The 16126-nt window shown below is 40.4% G+C and overlaps 2 protein-coding genes across 3 annotated transcripts; both read left to right on the top strand.

Moving 5' to 3' along the window:
* Window positions 1–3569: 3569 nt before the first annotated feature.
* LOC311353088 (5-hydroxytryptamine receptor 3E-like) lies at window positions 3570–7840 on the top strand (the record flags this gene model as incomplete). The annotated part of the gene is made up of 9 exons (XM_084472921.1): window positions 3570–3600; window positions 4012–4541; window positions 4854–4898; window positions 5007–5113; window positions 5716–5885; window positions 6490–6653; window positions 6826–7036; window positions 7136–7321; window positions 7563–7840. 9 exons carry the CDS (start codon window positions 3570–3572, stop codon window positions 7838–7840), a joined length of 1722 nt encoding a protein of 573 aa, XP_084329047.1.
* A 3035-nt stretch (window positions 7841–10875) lies between these two features.
* Window positions 10876–15879, top strand: LOC311352965 (uncharacterized protein; the record flags this gene model as incomplete). Of its 2 annotated transcripts, none has more annotated exons than XM_084472803.1 (11): window positions 10876–10956; window positions 11040–11089; window positions 11196–11328; window positions 11501–11572; window positions 11657–11742; window positions 11895–12034; window positions 12446–12581; window positions 12867–12960; window positions 13074–13152; window positions 13727–13806; window positions 13994–15879. In XM_084472803.1, 11 exons carry the CDS (start codon window positions 10934–10936, stop codon window positions 14970–14972), a joined length of 1872 nt encoding a protein of 623 aa, XP_084328929.1. In that variant the 3' UTR covers window positions 14973–15879. The 2 variants fall into 2 exon arrangements, with proteins under 2 accessions (XP_084328929.1, XP_084328930.1); XM_084472804.1 differs by having other exon boundaries at window positions 10934–10956; window positions 11202–11328.
* Between the last annotated feature and the right edge of the window lie 247 nt (window positions 15880–16126).

Raw genomic sequence — 16126 nt, 5'->3', positions numbered from 1 at the left:
TTCTTCGCTCTCTGCCTGGCGCTGATGGTGGCCAGTCTGCTGGAGACAATCCTCATCACCAACCTCTACTCAGGGTCCAGTCGCTTTGCTCCTGTCCCCCGCTGGGTGAGAGTAGTGGTCCTTCAAACCCTGGGATGTTGTGTTGGTCTGCCTCCAAAGACACCAAAAGACAATTCAACAGGTATGGTGTTGTTGGGCTAGGATATTATCATATTAACAAACTGAATAATTGATTATTTTAATAGACAAACACCCACAACAAAACAACAAACTCCATGTTGTTCTTCACATCTCTCCAATATAGAGGCGTATTCCGATTCTGTAAGGGAGGAGATCAAATCGGGTAAGAATGCTCCCATGGCCCTTCAGCTTGCAGAACTGAGAGAATTGGGGAGAGACCTCCGGGCAATCCGGCTGCAGGTGGACCAGCAGCTGACAGGGAACCAGAACACAGAGGAGTGGATCCAGGTGGCTTTCATCATTGATCGCTTTCTATTTTGGCTCTTCACCCTCTTCCTATTAGTCAGCTGTATAACTATGATCTGCTTCTGGGTTCGTTCATACAGGCTATGAAATGGTTTCTGAGAAAGGTTTCACTTATACATTTGGTGCACATCATTTGTGTTGCCTTTCTCTGTACATCATTGATTGCTTCTTATCAGTCAGCTGTATGAGTACACTCTATCTCTGGGTTTATCGTGAAGGTCATAGAACAATGTCTTTTGAGATATTTTCAATATAATTAATATAATTTTTGTTAACCTTATTTGTAGTCATTCCTTATTTATACAGATTATTTGACATGGATCTATTTCAATAAGTAAATTAAGTCAGTGTGGATATCTATTGATCAGAGGTTTGGGCTTGGATTTATGTTGCATAACTGTTGTACCTGTCATGTGTGGGTGTACTAAATAAAATGTCTGAAATTAAATCTACTTATTTTGGAATAACTTTTGCCTATATAAGGCACAAACTATGTTGGCAACCTGTGTGTCACTCTTAATAATAACTACTACACTATTTTTGGTGTTGGAAGAATCTTTGGATAAAAGTGGATAAAAAGCCTATAATAGAGCTTGTTTATAAAAAATGTAAAAAATGGCGGGAGGATCCCAGGCTTTACTTTCTCTAATTTCCCTATGAGTGTAGTTAATATAATCATAATAATAACATGTTAATGTGATAACTATGTATAAAAGGGTATTTAACCATTCAACCAACCAGTCATATTTTGTATAATTTAAGGAACTATAGTACCACAGAAAATAATGAAATGAACGAGTAAGAAAGAACAAATTAATGTAAAAGTGAGGTATGTGCGATCCTAAGGGGAAACAAGAAAAGCAGGCACAGGTGTTGCTAGTAGATTATTCACCATTAAGCCTGAGGGAAAATGGAAACATGCGATGTAGAAATAGGATAACTCCAGATGAAGATAGTAATGCTGTATGAAAAATATTTGGTGAGACATGCAAATGATCGCTGGGTGATGCAAAACTTTAAGCTCCACCATAGGAGGGGCTTGTATGTCCCCTTTTACCAGTGATGAGAACACCCAAGCCATCGCTCCGACCAACCCTAGAAGGAAATGGACTGTAGCACATTTACTGACCCAGGGGACCCTGGTGGCGCTGGTGGTCCCATGGGTCCGGAGGTCAATGACTGGTCTCCCTTGGTAGCCAAGTGTGCTGAGTGAAAGTGCTTTTATGTTTTCTCCAAAAAAAACACAATAAAAGAGTTAATCGTTTTTAAGAAATATCAACTATAAAATCTACAAACCTTATTATTAAAACTTTGCAATGAAACAGCCAAGGGCAGACACAAGATATGCACATGATAGCCGCATACATTTTGCCAATCTGCATCCTCCAATCTCATGCCAAAAGGGCAATTCATTTATTGCCCCAGGCAGAGTCAGTCGGTGGTGGAGTACACACACCTGACGATATTGAAATTGATCATTTCAATAACGAAGTAGCTCGGAAAAGCTGTTCAGGTGCACCATGGACCATCACAGTTTATTGTAATCTGTTGAACATCATTGAATACGCTTCTTCTTTGTACTTATTGAGTTAGGCGTGTATTCCTTATGGTTAAGATTTATTTCTTATAGTAAAATAAGTCATCTTGTAAGAACAGTGTGTCTGTAGAAAAATCTGTTAAATCTGTAAAATACAAATGCATTGCTAATAGCTGATGGTATGATTTAAATTAGATGATTAGGAAATAATCAAAGAAATCTAAAATTTATTCAATTTAATAAAGTGATCTTCAGGGGTTGATTTATTATATAATAAATATGATTATATAATATGATTTAATTATGAAGGAAAATAAAACCATTCATTGTAGACATCTCATTATAATTAATAACTAATGTGTAGGGTTAGGGTTAGCCCTAACCCTAAAATAAACCATATGGACTATTACGTCTGACTTGAAAAAAATGAATGCAGAATAATAAACATGCAATGATAATATGAATCAATAATTAATCAAACATGTTTGATCACCTTGCGAAGAAACTATTCGCAAGACGTATTATAGATGTAATAGTTGATAATAGTATAATAACTCACCCCCAGGGGATTATTCACCATGGCAACTGGTGGCCCAAGGTGTGAAATTCTAATGTTTTCTTTCAAGCAGCAAGCAGGAGACAGGACTGCAAACTGTTACATATAAGGGTGTTCTCCCGAATCCATCCGATTATCTGTGAGTATCTGGAAGTATACTGCATCATTCCAGTCCAGATACGCCTCTATGAACCTAGTATACACTCCAGCCATCATCAAGGAAGGTTAAATTGTGCCAGGTATTGAGGTCAGTGTCAATGACCTCAATACTAGAATTGCTGGAACCAACTAGGTTCTGAATTTGCAGCTGCTCCAAATTTCTCCCAAGTGAACACAAATTGAATCGTCAAATCCTTTTTTATGTATGCTGTTGTGTAAATGGACACTGCAAGAGAATATAACAATTGTAGTGGACATACAGTATCTATTGATGCCAAATGTGTGATGTTGTTGGTAGCTTTTCCCCATCCGCAAGCTACATTCTGCTCTACTGAAACTCCCAAATGTGTCTTAAGCCCTACTTTGTATTTAGCAACCGATAGGAAAAGTAGTACTCTGCAGGACAAACCTCTTGATTTGTACAAGTGGGGTTATCGAGTCACGCTCAGCTTAAAATAATTCTATATATACCTTTGTTGTTAATGGCATTTTCAAACTGCAAGAGCATTTCAACCAAGTAGGTATTTTATCCCAGTTTCTATGATGTGGTTCACTTTAACTACGTTAATAAATTGACGGCTAAAATTTAGACATTATGTTGTGATATTCTTATGATTCTTCTTTTTAATAATATATTTTAATTTGAACCAAGACAGACGAAGAGCTGCGAATTGCAGGATAATGGCTGCCAAACTGCAGGTTAAGAGTATAGATCATGTGGAGGGAGTTGTGTTAGTTACACAATGTAAATTTGACTTGTTTGTTAGTTAACACTGTATTTGTAACACTCGTTTTTTTAATCTTCAGCTATCTGCCAGGTTACTTTTGACCATGGTATTCATCATATTCTCTGCTACACAAGGTGAGTAAATTGAAACCAAAAAAACATTACAGCTTAAATATTACTTAAATATGTAAGGAGGGAGATGTTTTAACTCTGTAACCACAGGCTTTGCTGAAATATATAGAATACATTAGTATATTGTATTTTTTCAAAATGTCATCATTAAAGCTATTTATATTCTATTAACTATGAATCCTATTCAATTAAAACCATTTCAAGAAATCTTCTGTAGTATGATGCACAGCAAATCTTCAATTTTAATTAGTCTTTAGGTTAACATGAGTTGACATGCTTAATTTTAAAACATATTTGATTGTCATAGTCCACATATCCATATAACACAAATAACAAACAAACAAGAGAAGGCATTATTGTGAATTTGCCAACATTTGTTCATTGGTTGCAGTTTTTTTTTTTTGTTTGTTTAAGGTCTTGGACAAGAGGATTTGGGGAAGGAAGTTGTGACTGAAGAGCCAGTTCTAACGGAGAGGGAAGTGGTGACGGACGAGCCAGTTCTAACGGGGAGGGAAGTGACTGGAGAGGTGGTTGTAACAGAGAAGGAAGTGACTGAAGAGCCAGTTCTAACGGGGAGGGAAGTGGTGACGGACGAGCCAGTTCTAACGGGGAAGGAAGTGACTGGAGAGGTGGTTGTAACAGAGAAGGAAGTGACTGAAGAGCCAGTTCTAACGGGGAGGGAAGTGACTGGAGAGGTGGTTGTAACAGAGAAGGAAGCGACTGAGGAGGCGGTTGTTACGGGGAAGGAAGTCGTGGATACAGTGGGGGATGTAGTGGGGAGCAAAGCTGATAAACAGGGGCTGAGTTGTTCTGAACCCAGCCCTTCTGCCCTCCTGGTAGCACTGTCACCCGTCTTTGCTTTACAGCCTATAAGACCCGTCAACAACATGGATAATTACACAGAGGTCTTGGTATCCTTTACCCTGTATGGAATTCTCGGAGTGGTAGGTTCTGTTTAAAAACTATTCAATGTTACTATTCAATTTAATGTTCAAAACTATTCAAAAACTACAAAATGTGATGACACAGGCATGTGACAACAATTTCAATGAAGAATGAATTAACTGATCACCAGGGAGAGATACCTGGGTTGGTAAATTGTGTTTATGAACTTAACTTATGAACTTAAATAAAAATAAGTGTTATTATTTAAGAAGTATGTTGACTTTTAGCACAAATGGCCAGAGATACATATTCAGAATACAGTTGGCTATTGTAGACTGACACACATCTTTTACAATTACGTTGTTTTCCAGGATGAAAAAGCTCAACTCTTGAACACTTATATTTGGCTTGACATTGTAAGTAAAATAACAAAGGAAATGATGATGATTGAAATTCATTATTTTAAATTAAATCACATATTAGCCAATAGGCCAAATGCATTAAATAGTTTGTGGTTCTTCCAGGGATGGAAGAATGAGTTCATCAGCTGGGATCCCGAGCAGTGCGGCACAGACCAGATTTCACTACCTAGAAGCAATTTCTGGGTACCAGATATTGTCATCAATGAATTGTAAGATCCACGCACAACTGCAGTCATTCAGTGTGAAACGCTGAGACTAAACAGATGGCTCAAGTCTTCTGATTATCTTTAGAAGGGACAAACCACTGAAAGACCTAATTACACACAAGTAAATGTACCGTCATCACTGGGTGGTTAGATCCTAAGATGCACACATTGGGCGGCATATGGCTGGTATCCAGAAGGTTGCTAATTCGATCCCCGGCTCCTCCTAGTTGAGTGTCGAGGTGTCCCTGAGAAAGACACCTAACCCTAACTGGTTGACACCACCGTCGTTGTGTGAATGGCTGTATGAATGGGTGATATTGTAAAGTGCTTTGAGTGGCCACTGGTTAGAACAGCTCAATATAAATGCAATTAATTTACCATTGGGGACTGAACTATTCCATTGCGGTCATCCCAACTCATGGGTAAATTGGGAGCTGAAACATTTCTAATACTACTATTTTCCTAAAACACTGTTACTTCCCTGACCAATTTGCAATACAATACCTTTGATGTAAATTCCCAACATAATTATATTAATCTTGTACTTAAAAGATGTAAACATTGCTCAAACTGAGTGCAAATATGTTTTTGTTGCTGTTTTACAGTATGGCTAAGAACACAGCCCCAGCTGTGCCTTTTGTACATGTCTATTCTGATGGTTGGATCTACGACTTCAGCCCAGTCAGAGTGGTTAGCTCCTGCAATCTGAACATATACACCTTCCCCTTTGACACGCAGAACTGCACTTTCACCTTTAGCTCCTACATGCATACAGGTAAGACACCACGTAGATAAACAGATATTCTCCACATTTCCGTTAGAAAAGAGTAACCCATATGCATTATGAATAGCCATCCTCAGTGAGGATTATCTAGTGCGAGACTACCAATTTGCCATGGTCGTGCAACCTTCCTTGTAATTTGACCATGGTAAGTCAAAGGAATATATAATATTAGTGAAATACATTTCTGACCCAGCTGCAAACCAGAAGCCCTGTGCCTTTTCATTTTCAATCAGCCCAGCTCTCGATTGGACTGAGTTCGTTAGTTGGGGGTGAATCCAAAGAAAAACCACAATACCTTTTTTTGTTTTAGAGGTACATTGGGATTGTACTATTTTTTAACAATTTACTAAAACTATGCTCTGGTGCGAACTGCGTAAGCTCGTGACTTGAAACATTGACAACTTGCACTGGGACAAAGGACAAAGAAATTACAAGAATATCTATAAATGGTTCTGGTTGTGTCTGGTTGTCTCTTTAGTCTGGTTATTCCTTCAGATTATGGTTGTATTTGTGTATGGTTGGTGTACTTTGGGTGAAGGGATACATGTGTAACATCCTGTGCTCTCTTCTTCTATGCAATGCTCTTCTCACTCAGCCAAGGACATCAAGGTTGAACTGAACATTCCCATAAAGGAGATTCTGCAGAACTCATTGGAAGTGATGACAACTGTAGGAGAATGGCAGCTCATCGATATCACTGCTTATAAAGAGTCACACGATGCAGAACCACCATATGGAAGTGATGAGCTTGTGTTTAACGTACGTTTGAATAAAATTATATATTCATGATTAGAAAATGTAACATTATGTAATTCTTCATGGTGACATGGTGAAGATAATATATATTTTATATATATATATATATATATATATATTTATTTATTTATTTATTTATTATACATTTAGAACTATCTTTTTTTAAACTCCATAGGTCGGACTGAGGCGTAAGTCCACTCTCTATGTGGTCAACCTGATCATCCCCAGCTGCTTCCTGATCACAGTGGACCTCTTCAGCTTCATGTTACCCCCACAGAGTGTGGACCGCTCAGCCTTTAAGATGACCCTCATCTTAGGCTACACCGTCTTCTTGTTGCTTATGAATGACTTGCTGCCGGTCACTGGCAACACCATACCACTCATAAGTCAGTAGTACTCTTGTTCAGAGTGAGGCTGACATCAACGCTTATAGCTAGAACTTAAATGTAACCAGCATACTCACACTCTCTCCTATTTATTCCCAGATGTTTTCTTCTCTCTCTGCCTGGCGCTGATGGTGGCCAGTCTGCTGGAGACAATCCTCATTACCAACATCCACTCAGGGTCCAGTCGCTTTGCTCCTGTTCCCCACTGGGTGAGAGTAGTTTTCCTTCAAACCCTGGGATGTTGTGTTGGTCTGCCTTCAAAGCCACCAAAAGAACATTCAACAGGTAAGGGGTGTGTTAGGCTAGAATTTACTGTTCCATGTTCCAAAACAAAACAACAAAGTACAAAATTAGGCTGAGAGGCAGAGGAAGATGAGGAAATTAGCATTTTCATTCAAGGAGAACATGATGAATTTGTTCTGTGTTTATCTCGACAAATCTCGCCCTTTTCAATCAAAAAGTAATCATGGCACCCAGTGCATAAGAAGCACACACTTTAACATGAAAGACCTGTATTACCATACAGATCCCAATGCTGCAGTGGAGGAGGGCGCCATTTACATGAATCCTCCAGGGGGCAAACATCTCGTAGACACAACCCTGGACGCACTGAGGAGGCTGGGGAGAGACCTCCAGGCCATCCGGCGACAGGTGGACCAGCAGCAGAAAGGGAACCACAACACTGAGGAGTGGATCCAGGTGGCAGGCGTCATCGATCGCTTTCTGTTTTGGCTCTATGCCGTCTTCATAATTGTCAGCTTTGTAGTTATGATCTGTATCTGGGCCTCTTCATACAGCAAATAAAATAATGTGTTTAGACAAGGGTTCCACAAATGTTATATAGCAGGCATGATTTGTGTTGCCTTTTGTCGTCTTCTTTCCTTATATTCGAAATGTACTTGAGTTTAGTCAGTATGATTGTTACTGAGGAGATTTTCAATACACCATTACAGGCATCACTTTTTGTTTAAGAAATGCTATGCTCTTAAATATGTGACAATTTAATATATGTCCAAAATATGTGTCCAATTTGCTAGAATCAAAATAAAATATTTAGATTCATTCTGTTTTGTTATTTGCCTATATCAGGTTGGTATTATTGAGTCTCCTTTCCATGGAACTGATCCAACCATCTAGAATAACCGTGATTGGACACAAAAATAGAGACAATCGTCAAATCCTACAATACACAGCATGCTATAATGTATGGTATATCATATAATAAAATTAGTCATTTTGAGTTAATTAGGGGGAAGATAGAAGTCAGGGTTTCCATGATGCATTTTTGTTCTGAGGTTTGAGTGTAGCATTTCTCTACTTAATAACTTAATAACTTGGCTTCGGCTCCTCTCAGTAACTTAATAATTAATAACCCTTAACTTTTTAATATGACCCTCCCCCCTCTGTTTGGCCATCCAAACAGACCTCTCTCGCTTCACTCGAAAGCCACAGTGCAAGGCCAAGGAGGAGTAACTGCTACCCAGCAAAAAACTAACATGATCGAATGTTTACTGTTTACTTACATTACCAGTCAGCTTCAGATATGATCCATCTTGTGGAATCTCTGCGCAAGAGCTTTGGGCCTGGTTTCCCGATAACGTCCACTCTTAGCGCGCTACTCAGACTCCTATGTTTAGACGTATCATTTGTTTTACCTCTATAGCCGTGGTTCCCGAACGGTCTCTTAGGAGTCTTCTTAGGAAACACTCAATACGTCATTCGTAAAGGGTGCTGTCCAGAAAGAACGTGCTGAAACGTGCTTTTCCATTTCATGCGCAGGTGCATGATAGTGTTCTAAAAAATATTGCAGTCTTTGCAAATAAAACATTGCTTGAAATCCTTCTAGTAGGCCTAAACATTTATTTAACCATGGGCGATAGCATAGCCTACACTGATTAAAAATATATATATATAGAAAATATAGAAACAGCGGAGGAGATTGAGGCAATCACATTCAATTACATCTGTCGCAGCCGTTCAAATTAGGCTATTTTCAGATTTTCTATTTACAAAGTTGTCTGACTTATTATTTATGAAAATAGACATTTTGAAATGAAAGCTAAATTTTGAATAGTTTATTTAGCCTATTACATAATAGGCTACTGTTTATGCTGAGACTGCTTTGCTTTTTGCTACCTGTCTGTGTGCGGGCTTTGGCACCGTCAAGGGAAAGATGCAGTGGTTGAAAAAAATCTTTCGACCGCTTATTAAGTTCACTCATTTATAATGGTTTATTTGTTTCCCAGTATCATTTTGTTCATTTTTGAATTGTGAAATAAATAAAATCATTTTTTGAAGTTGCGAGTTTTTGAAATTATTGGAAGCGAGTTGAGCTGACCTCGCCTGCTGTACCGTAGCCTATATATGTAGGCTACTGTACTGTATATAATATTGGTGAAACACGACACTGCCAATGTGGCAGTTCCATGCGCAACAGGGATTTCTAAAGGTTACTGTAGTGGCGGTGACTAGCGTCAGGAGCAACATCACTACGGTAGAGCTAAGACGGTTCTACGAGCGCTTCAGACCAACCTTACCAACGAACGACGTAGGCTACGAAAGAGATTTGTAGCAAAGAACGTTTCAGGAAACGCACGTGATGTTAAGGTAGAACTTAAAGTAGAGGTTACGAATGACGTAGCATTAAGAAGGCTTTAAGAAGGTTTCGGGAAACCGGCCCTGGCTTGTTGTTGATAACATGCCTGTGATTAAGGGGGAAGGGTCAGGTGTGGTTCATCATGGGGGTGGGGTGGGGGCCGAGACTGATGGTGCTATCCATTTGTTTGGTACGCCCACCATCCCAGTCGGATCTCCCAGCTTTCTTGCGGCATTGATGCATTGCGGCATTGAGGCACGCTTCCTTTTCTTTGGGGATATCCAGCTCCCACTGGGGCTTCTGATGAGTAACTGAGTCACGAAAGATCCCTGTGACGCTCGACGAACGAAGATGGCTGCGCCCGTAGTTAATAAAGTTGAGATGTATTTTCTTTCTCTTTGTTCCACGTTGGTGTCTTTAATGTTGATGTACACTGCTCTACACACTCTTACACACTTGATTACGTTGCTGCTTTAATCCGGTCACCAATGTATGCATTGCACGGTCTTGCTGTGCGTGCAATACAATGTAAAGTTTTGTTTTCGAGCTGGTTTGCTAAAGAGCCTAATGTTGCTAACAACAATGACTAGCCTGCTACTACTGCTGCCACCTCCAGGCGTCCATTATTCTCCCACTCGTCGCACACAAAAGACTACTGGAACACTTTTAAGGTGGGAAGAGCCAGGTCGTTCTCGTTGAGCAGGTCGGCGTACCAGCACAAAAGGCCAAATGGATAGCAGCATGAGAGCAACATGGAAAAATATGCTCCAAACGCACTTTTTTAAGCACTTTGAAATGTTGCTGTTTCATGACAAAAATTGAGGAACCCAATCCCCCCCCCCCCCCCCCCCATTTATGTGCATGCATGTAGCCTATACATTTATGCTTAAGCCTATTTTATTAGTAGAATATAAATGCGCACTCTGTGCAGTGCACACACATTAAAAACGGATTGTGGCCACCTCTGGAACTCTTTTCCACGCAAGTTAAAAATTCCTAGAACCGCCCCTGGCCTTATGAACGTCAGGAATTCCACACACAATTCCACACACTCCACACTATTAGGTTCGGCGAGTCAAACCTGACCGTAATAGGCTATAACTTCCTTAGTGGTGTTGACCCACTGCTGATGATTCAGCCGATTCGATGGAAACGTGACGCAGAACTTCCTCTTTCTCCAGTAAAAGAAAGGAGTGGCCTTTCCAATGGGTCCAACCAACCAAACAACACAAGGACGCACCAGCTGGGTCAGTCCGAAGGTGGTTTCGTTTTCAGAAAACTCAACAATACTGACAATAACAATGGAGCGGATGGCAGGTTTACGGTAAACTAAGATTATGTAGAAGTTCATGTGAATGCATTCAGTTTCACAATAATGGTGTGACATGTTTCCTCTATTGTTTTTAGGTTTTACCTGGGCGTTTTCCTTCTAAACTGTATTTCTTTGGCAGCACACGGTAAGAGATAGTCTTCCATTGAAGCCATTAGTAGTAGTGAGATCGGCGGTGTTTTTTCAAATGTTCTTACTTGTAGGCCTAATACAATATTCCTATTGTTTTGAAGACGTAGGGCTCGATCTTCGCTGCATCAACGACTTCGACAGGCTGATGATGTGTGGGTTCCATCTCCCGCCCGACGAGCTGAGCTGCGACGAGTACACACTCAACACCCGAGTGGATTTCTCCTACAGATACACGTAATTATTAATGCCAGACATTAATGCCAGTCATCATACATCGATTTGAAAATATGAAACGCAAAGAAACATAGTAGGCCCACGTCGTCATTTGTTTTAGATTTTTGATAGTGAATACGCTATTGGAAGTTATTAAACAATATGAAATATTGTGCTTTATTTCACTTTTCAGTGAGAGGAATTGCAAGTTAACAAAGGACCCCGTTTTTACGGGGTCGTGCAATTGCTCGTTGGACATCAATGGGTAAAGATTTTCTTTTACAAATCGCAAATATCTGTTGAACAACCAATATCGAATATGTTTCTAACTTTAACATGGTTTTATGAGGTTTGTTCTGGGGGAGAGTTACAATACAAAGCTGCGGAAAGCTGGTGCTCTGGTGGAGTTCAAAAACATCACAGCTTACGAAAACAGTGAGTTTAAGCAAGCCGTTAACTTGCAAAAGTCCTTTCATACCTGCTCCATAATGACCAGTATATGTGTCCTCCCAGTGACATATACGCATGGACGCATACCTGCTCTTTAATGATCTGTCTCTCCATCCACTGTCTAATCCCTACCCCAGTAAAACCCAAAGCCCCAATACTCAGATCGGTGACACCAGAAAATGGGAATTATCTGGTGACGTGGGACACACAATACAAAGACCCCTCCTTCCCTCTGAGGGTGCTGCTGAACTACCGCAAAAAAGGAGAGAGAGCCACAGTATGTCCATTTTCACCAGAGACACCAGTTCAAGTCCTACATGACATCCATTGACATCTACATAATTACTTTCTAATTCTGTCATTCAATTCGGTCTCTCTCTACAGACTCAGAATTTCCAGTAAAAAGTAGCATTACAAAAATATAAATGACTCAATGTAATGTAAATGTTTCGGGTAATAATTTGCTATTTGTGGAATTGCCACATATGTACTGTATGTTGCTGTTGGTCTATTCAGGTGTATTTGGAAAAAAAGTTTGGATTCTTTTGTTGGTGGTGTCATTTTATTCTGAGCAGCCTGTCTTGGTCAGATAAAGTGTTGGCTGGAGCCTAACATAGGCTGTAGATGAATCCAAGACCGATAATTACTTCTGAGCCATGCCTTTGAAGCTGTGGTCTTTCTGTGCCAGGAAGTGGATGTTTCATCTATGGAGTCTTATCCCATTTTGGGCACGCGCCTGGAGCCGAGGACAGAGTACCTGGTCAGTGTGCAGAGCTTCGCAACGTACTTAAGTGAAAGAAGTGGGGAGCTGACATTCACAACCCGTAAGATCTAACCCCTCTACCTCTGGTCCCTCTACCTATCAGGCTACAGTCTGCTCTACTACCTGCTACTCCTGCTGGTCTCAGTTCCATCCCTCTCTATCTCTGCCTACAAGTGTGCGTAGACCGAGTCTAGAGGTGGATACTGTGTATATATGTCTCTGAGCTAATCCACAGACATACATACATGCAGTAAATTTACCATTTCTTTCTAGTTAATGAAGAAATTGTATAATCTAGTGGTGGGAGACTCTTTCTCATGTATGATATATGCATGTACTTTTTCAGCTGTGTCCCCTAGCATTATTGTGGCGGCAGTCATTCTGAGTCTGTGTGTTGCCGCTTTAATCATCACCAGTTTCCTGTACCTTTTCTGCACACGGTGAGATGCCCTTGTCCTCGCAGTAACTAGTGTCATGATGTCATCAGTAAACTGTGTTAAAAGATGATACGAGAAAATGTTTTTTTAATTATATTTGTTCCATTTGTCTCTAGGTTGAAGGAGAGTTGGTGGGATAGCATTGGCAACTATAAAAAATCAAGCCTTTTATTAATGGTCTCAGGAGAGCACAAGGTACACAGATTTACATTGATGCATATTAACAAGTTAGACCTTAGTTTTATTGTCTTAGTTACTACATTTGAAGGCATATAGGTTACTTTGTAATGATATACAGGTTTAGCTTTAACTAACCAAAAATTGTTTTGAATTGTTAAAAAAAAAAAGTTGGTACTTTTTATTCGTCATTAGTTTGTTTAGGTCCTAGGATAATTGTTGTTGTCGTCTACGTCAACATGGAAACAATTATTTGTGTTCTAACTCACCCCCTCTCGCTGTGTATGCGCTTTCCAAAACTGTTTTGGACGCTCCTCGTATAGCCTATGAAGACAAGCTTAGACTCTGGCCTTTCACCAAAATATCCTTTGTATTTAGAGGATTCAATAATAATAAAGTCTTACACAATATAGGTAATAGAGGCCACTGCAGTCGTTGGTGAGGGGGGAACTTTCAGTTTGTTGCAAACTGCAACCTCACCATTAGTAGCACCTAAATTCTACAAAACCAAACTTTATCATCAAGAATCATCATGTGACATAAAACGGGAGGATCCACACATTGTTTTAACGATATGCCGACCGTTTCACAGGTGCTTATGCCGCAGAAAATCCCTGTGAGCTCTGTCTATGTGGAGGCCCACAAAGAGGACGAAGTTGATGAAAAACCATGGTGGGTTTATATTGCAGGCACTCTTTTGCTTCAACACACTCCGCACTGTCCTGTGCATAAGGGCACTGAAGTCCAATAAACTATTTATAAAACAGTACCGCAGTCACAGGAGTGACAATGATGATGTGGCGCGATTAAACATCGCAACATCGCAAATAACAGTCTTCCTCTTTTTTTTATCTTCCAGGGACAGAAGCAGTGGTGGTCATTCCCTTCAAAGTGCCGGAGCTGACAGTGTGTCCTCGTCTCTGGGTTACTCTCAGAAGGTCTCCATTGACATCATCTCCAATGTGGAGGAAGCCATGCGTTTGGCCTTCCCTCAGCTCTCCACAGCTCCCTGGATCTTCGTTGCCCACAGCAACTCTGGTTACAATCCAGTCGCTGGAACCTCCAGCCCTTCTTTTTTTGAGAACATGACATATTCCATGTCTCCTCCTTCTGGGAGCCAGGGGTTAAACCCTGTCAACCCGCCTGCTGTACTTAGTGAGTCCTTCTACAAACCCAGCATGTTGTGGGGTGTGGTACACAACCCTTTTCCAGATTCTCAGGTGCCTATTTTCCAGCTGACTGGACAGAGGCAGCCTTTTGATTCTTCCCATGTGAAAACTGACTTTTCTTATCAGTCTTGGAACACCGATTCTGGGATCTCGTCCCAAACAGAGGCTATGCAGGTAGACCTCTCGTATAGCTGTTCACCAAGTGACACCACTTCTTCCTCCATCCTGCGTGGCTTCGGCTCCTCTCAGTCTGGTGATGACTTAAAAGAGTCACTCCTAGTCGCAGCAGCTGACCGGTCCAGCATGATGGCACGTGTTCCCGGCGAGGAGAAACCGTCGTTCAAATTCTGGAATTCAGAGGAGTCGTGCCCTTCCCCTGCCTGCAGCCTTGTATCCGTGGACGATGACTTTCAAGACTTCCAAAGTATGGTGAGGCGACCAGGAGTGCTCATTCCAACGCCGAGCAACAGTAGGCCCAGAGATTGGCTGGACAAGCTTTCTGAGACTCCCTACACTGGAATGCCTCAAAGAACCATAGATGAAGCAAGCACCTTAACCCAAACAACACAAGCAGGCCAGGGTATTCTGGACACTCAAGCCAACAAGGTTTCTCTTCTGCCTGCGGATCAGCACAAGCTAATCATTATTAGTGATTATCATAGTGTTTAATTAGGTCTGAAACCATTGACTTAATGGACCTTAAGACCCATAATGTAAAGAGATTTAAAGTTGTATTGAATTGAGAGCAAGGGCACAAAGCGTGGCCCACTGAACTGAATGGTTTTAACATGGAACAATATTTTGGTTAAATATGTAATATAAAGTAGGTGACACACGTGACACATTGTGTGTGTGTGTGTGTGTGTGTGTGTCAGAGTAGAGATGGTTGGTTTTTGTATAGTTAACTAAAATATTTTTCTAAAATGTAAAGACAAACCATCATGTGGACTTTTGTAAATATAAAGCACTTTCATATATTTCTTCACTTGGACTGTTATAATAATGATGTTATAATGTTATAAACGAGAAATAAACTGTGTACTATAACTGTTAAAAAGTAAAAAAGATGTAACAATTGGGTGAAAGGCAACAGGTTTGCCATGCACTGTTTGCATGTAATGTAGAATTACTTATTTTGAAAGGTATAATATGTATCTCCTGTCGCTTGCATCAAGCTCCTTCGAGAACACGCAAAGCATTGTTTATACAAACAGTTTTCAACGTATATACCTGGTCAATCCACCAGGTATATACGGACAGACACATGGCTATGTGTCTGTTATTACCCACTCATATCATGGTGATAACATGATAGGAGTGGTGGTTGGAATTTAGAGAATAGTCTGCTCTTGTACTGTACTGGCATCTATAACATGATACAACATATATACAGTGTTGGAGCTCCCTCAGCTGGACATGCTGTGTATGTTCTCTAGTGTGTTGTAAACATTTTTGTGTGTCTTATATTGAACTACAATAAAACGTCTAAAATCAAATTGTTATAGTAATCCAAAGCTAAAATCATAGTTAGTTCATCCGTAATACAGTGAAGAAGCAGGTCTCAATATACACCCGGTGAAATAACCTCTCAGCATGGTTGCCATGTCAGTGAAGTCAATGTAAGTGTCTCGGGGCCTTTCTCAATACCAAGGAAGGCAGGTTTGGACTTGGCAAGTTCAAGGACGAGAGGACACAGTAATGAAACTTAGATTTTAATCTTTTGTGGTATCGTTTCGGGCTTGGTATGACCCAGAGAGTGGTAAATGTTCAACAAGTGGTTTATTCAGAGACACAAGGTAAACAAGCTTAAAGAAGTGGTTCAT

Source organism: Micromesistius poutassou (genome assembly GCF_964030765.1).
Source record: "Micromesistius poutassou genome assembly, chromosome: 9".
Taxonomy (NCBI): Eukaryota; Metazoa; Chordata; class Actinopteri; order Gadiformes; family Gadidae; genus Micromesistius; species Micromesistius poutassou.
The sequence above is the reverse complement of the archived record's forward strand: the minus strand, read 5'-3'. Positions and strand labels throughout refer to the sequence as shown.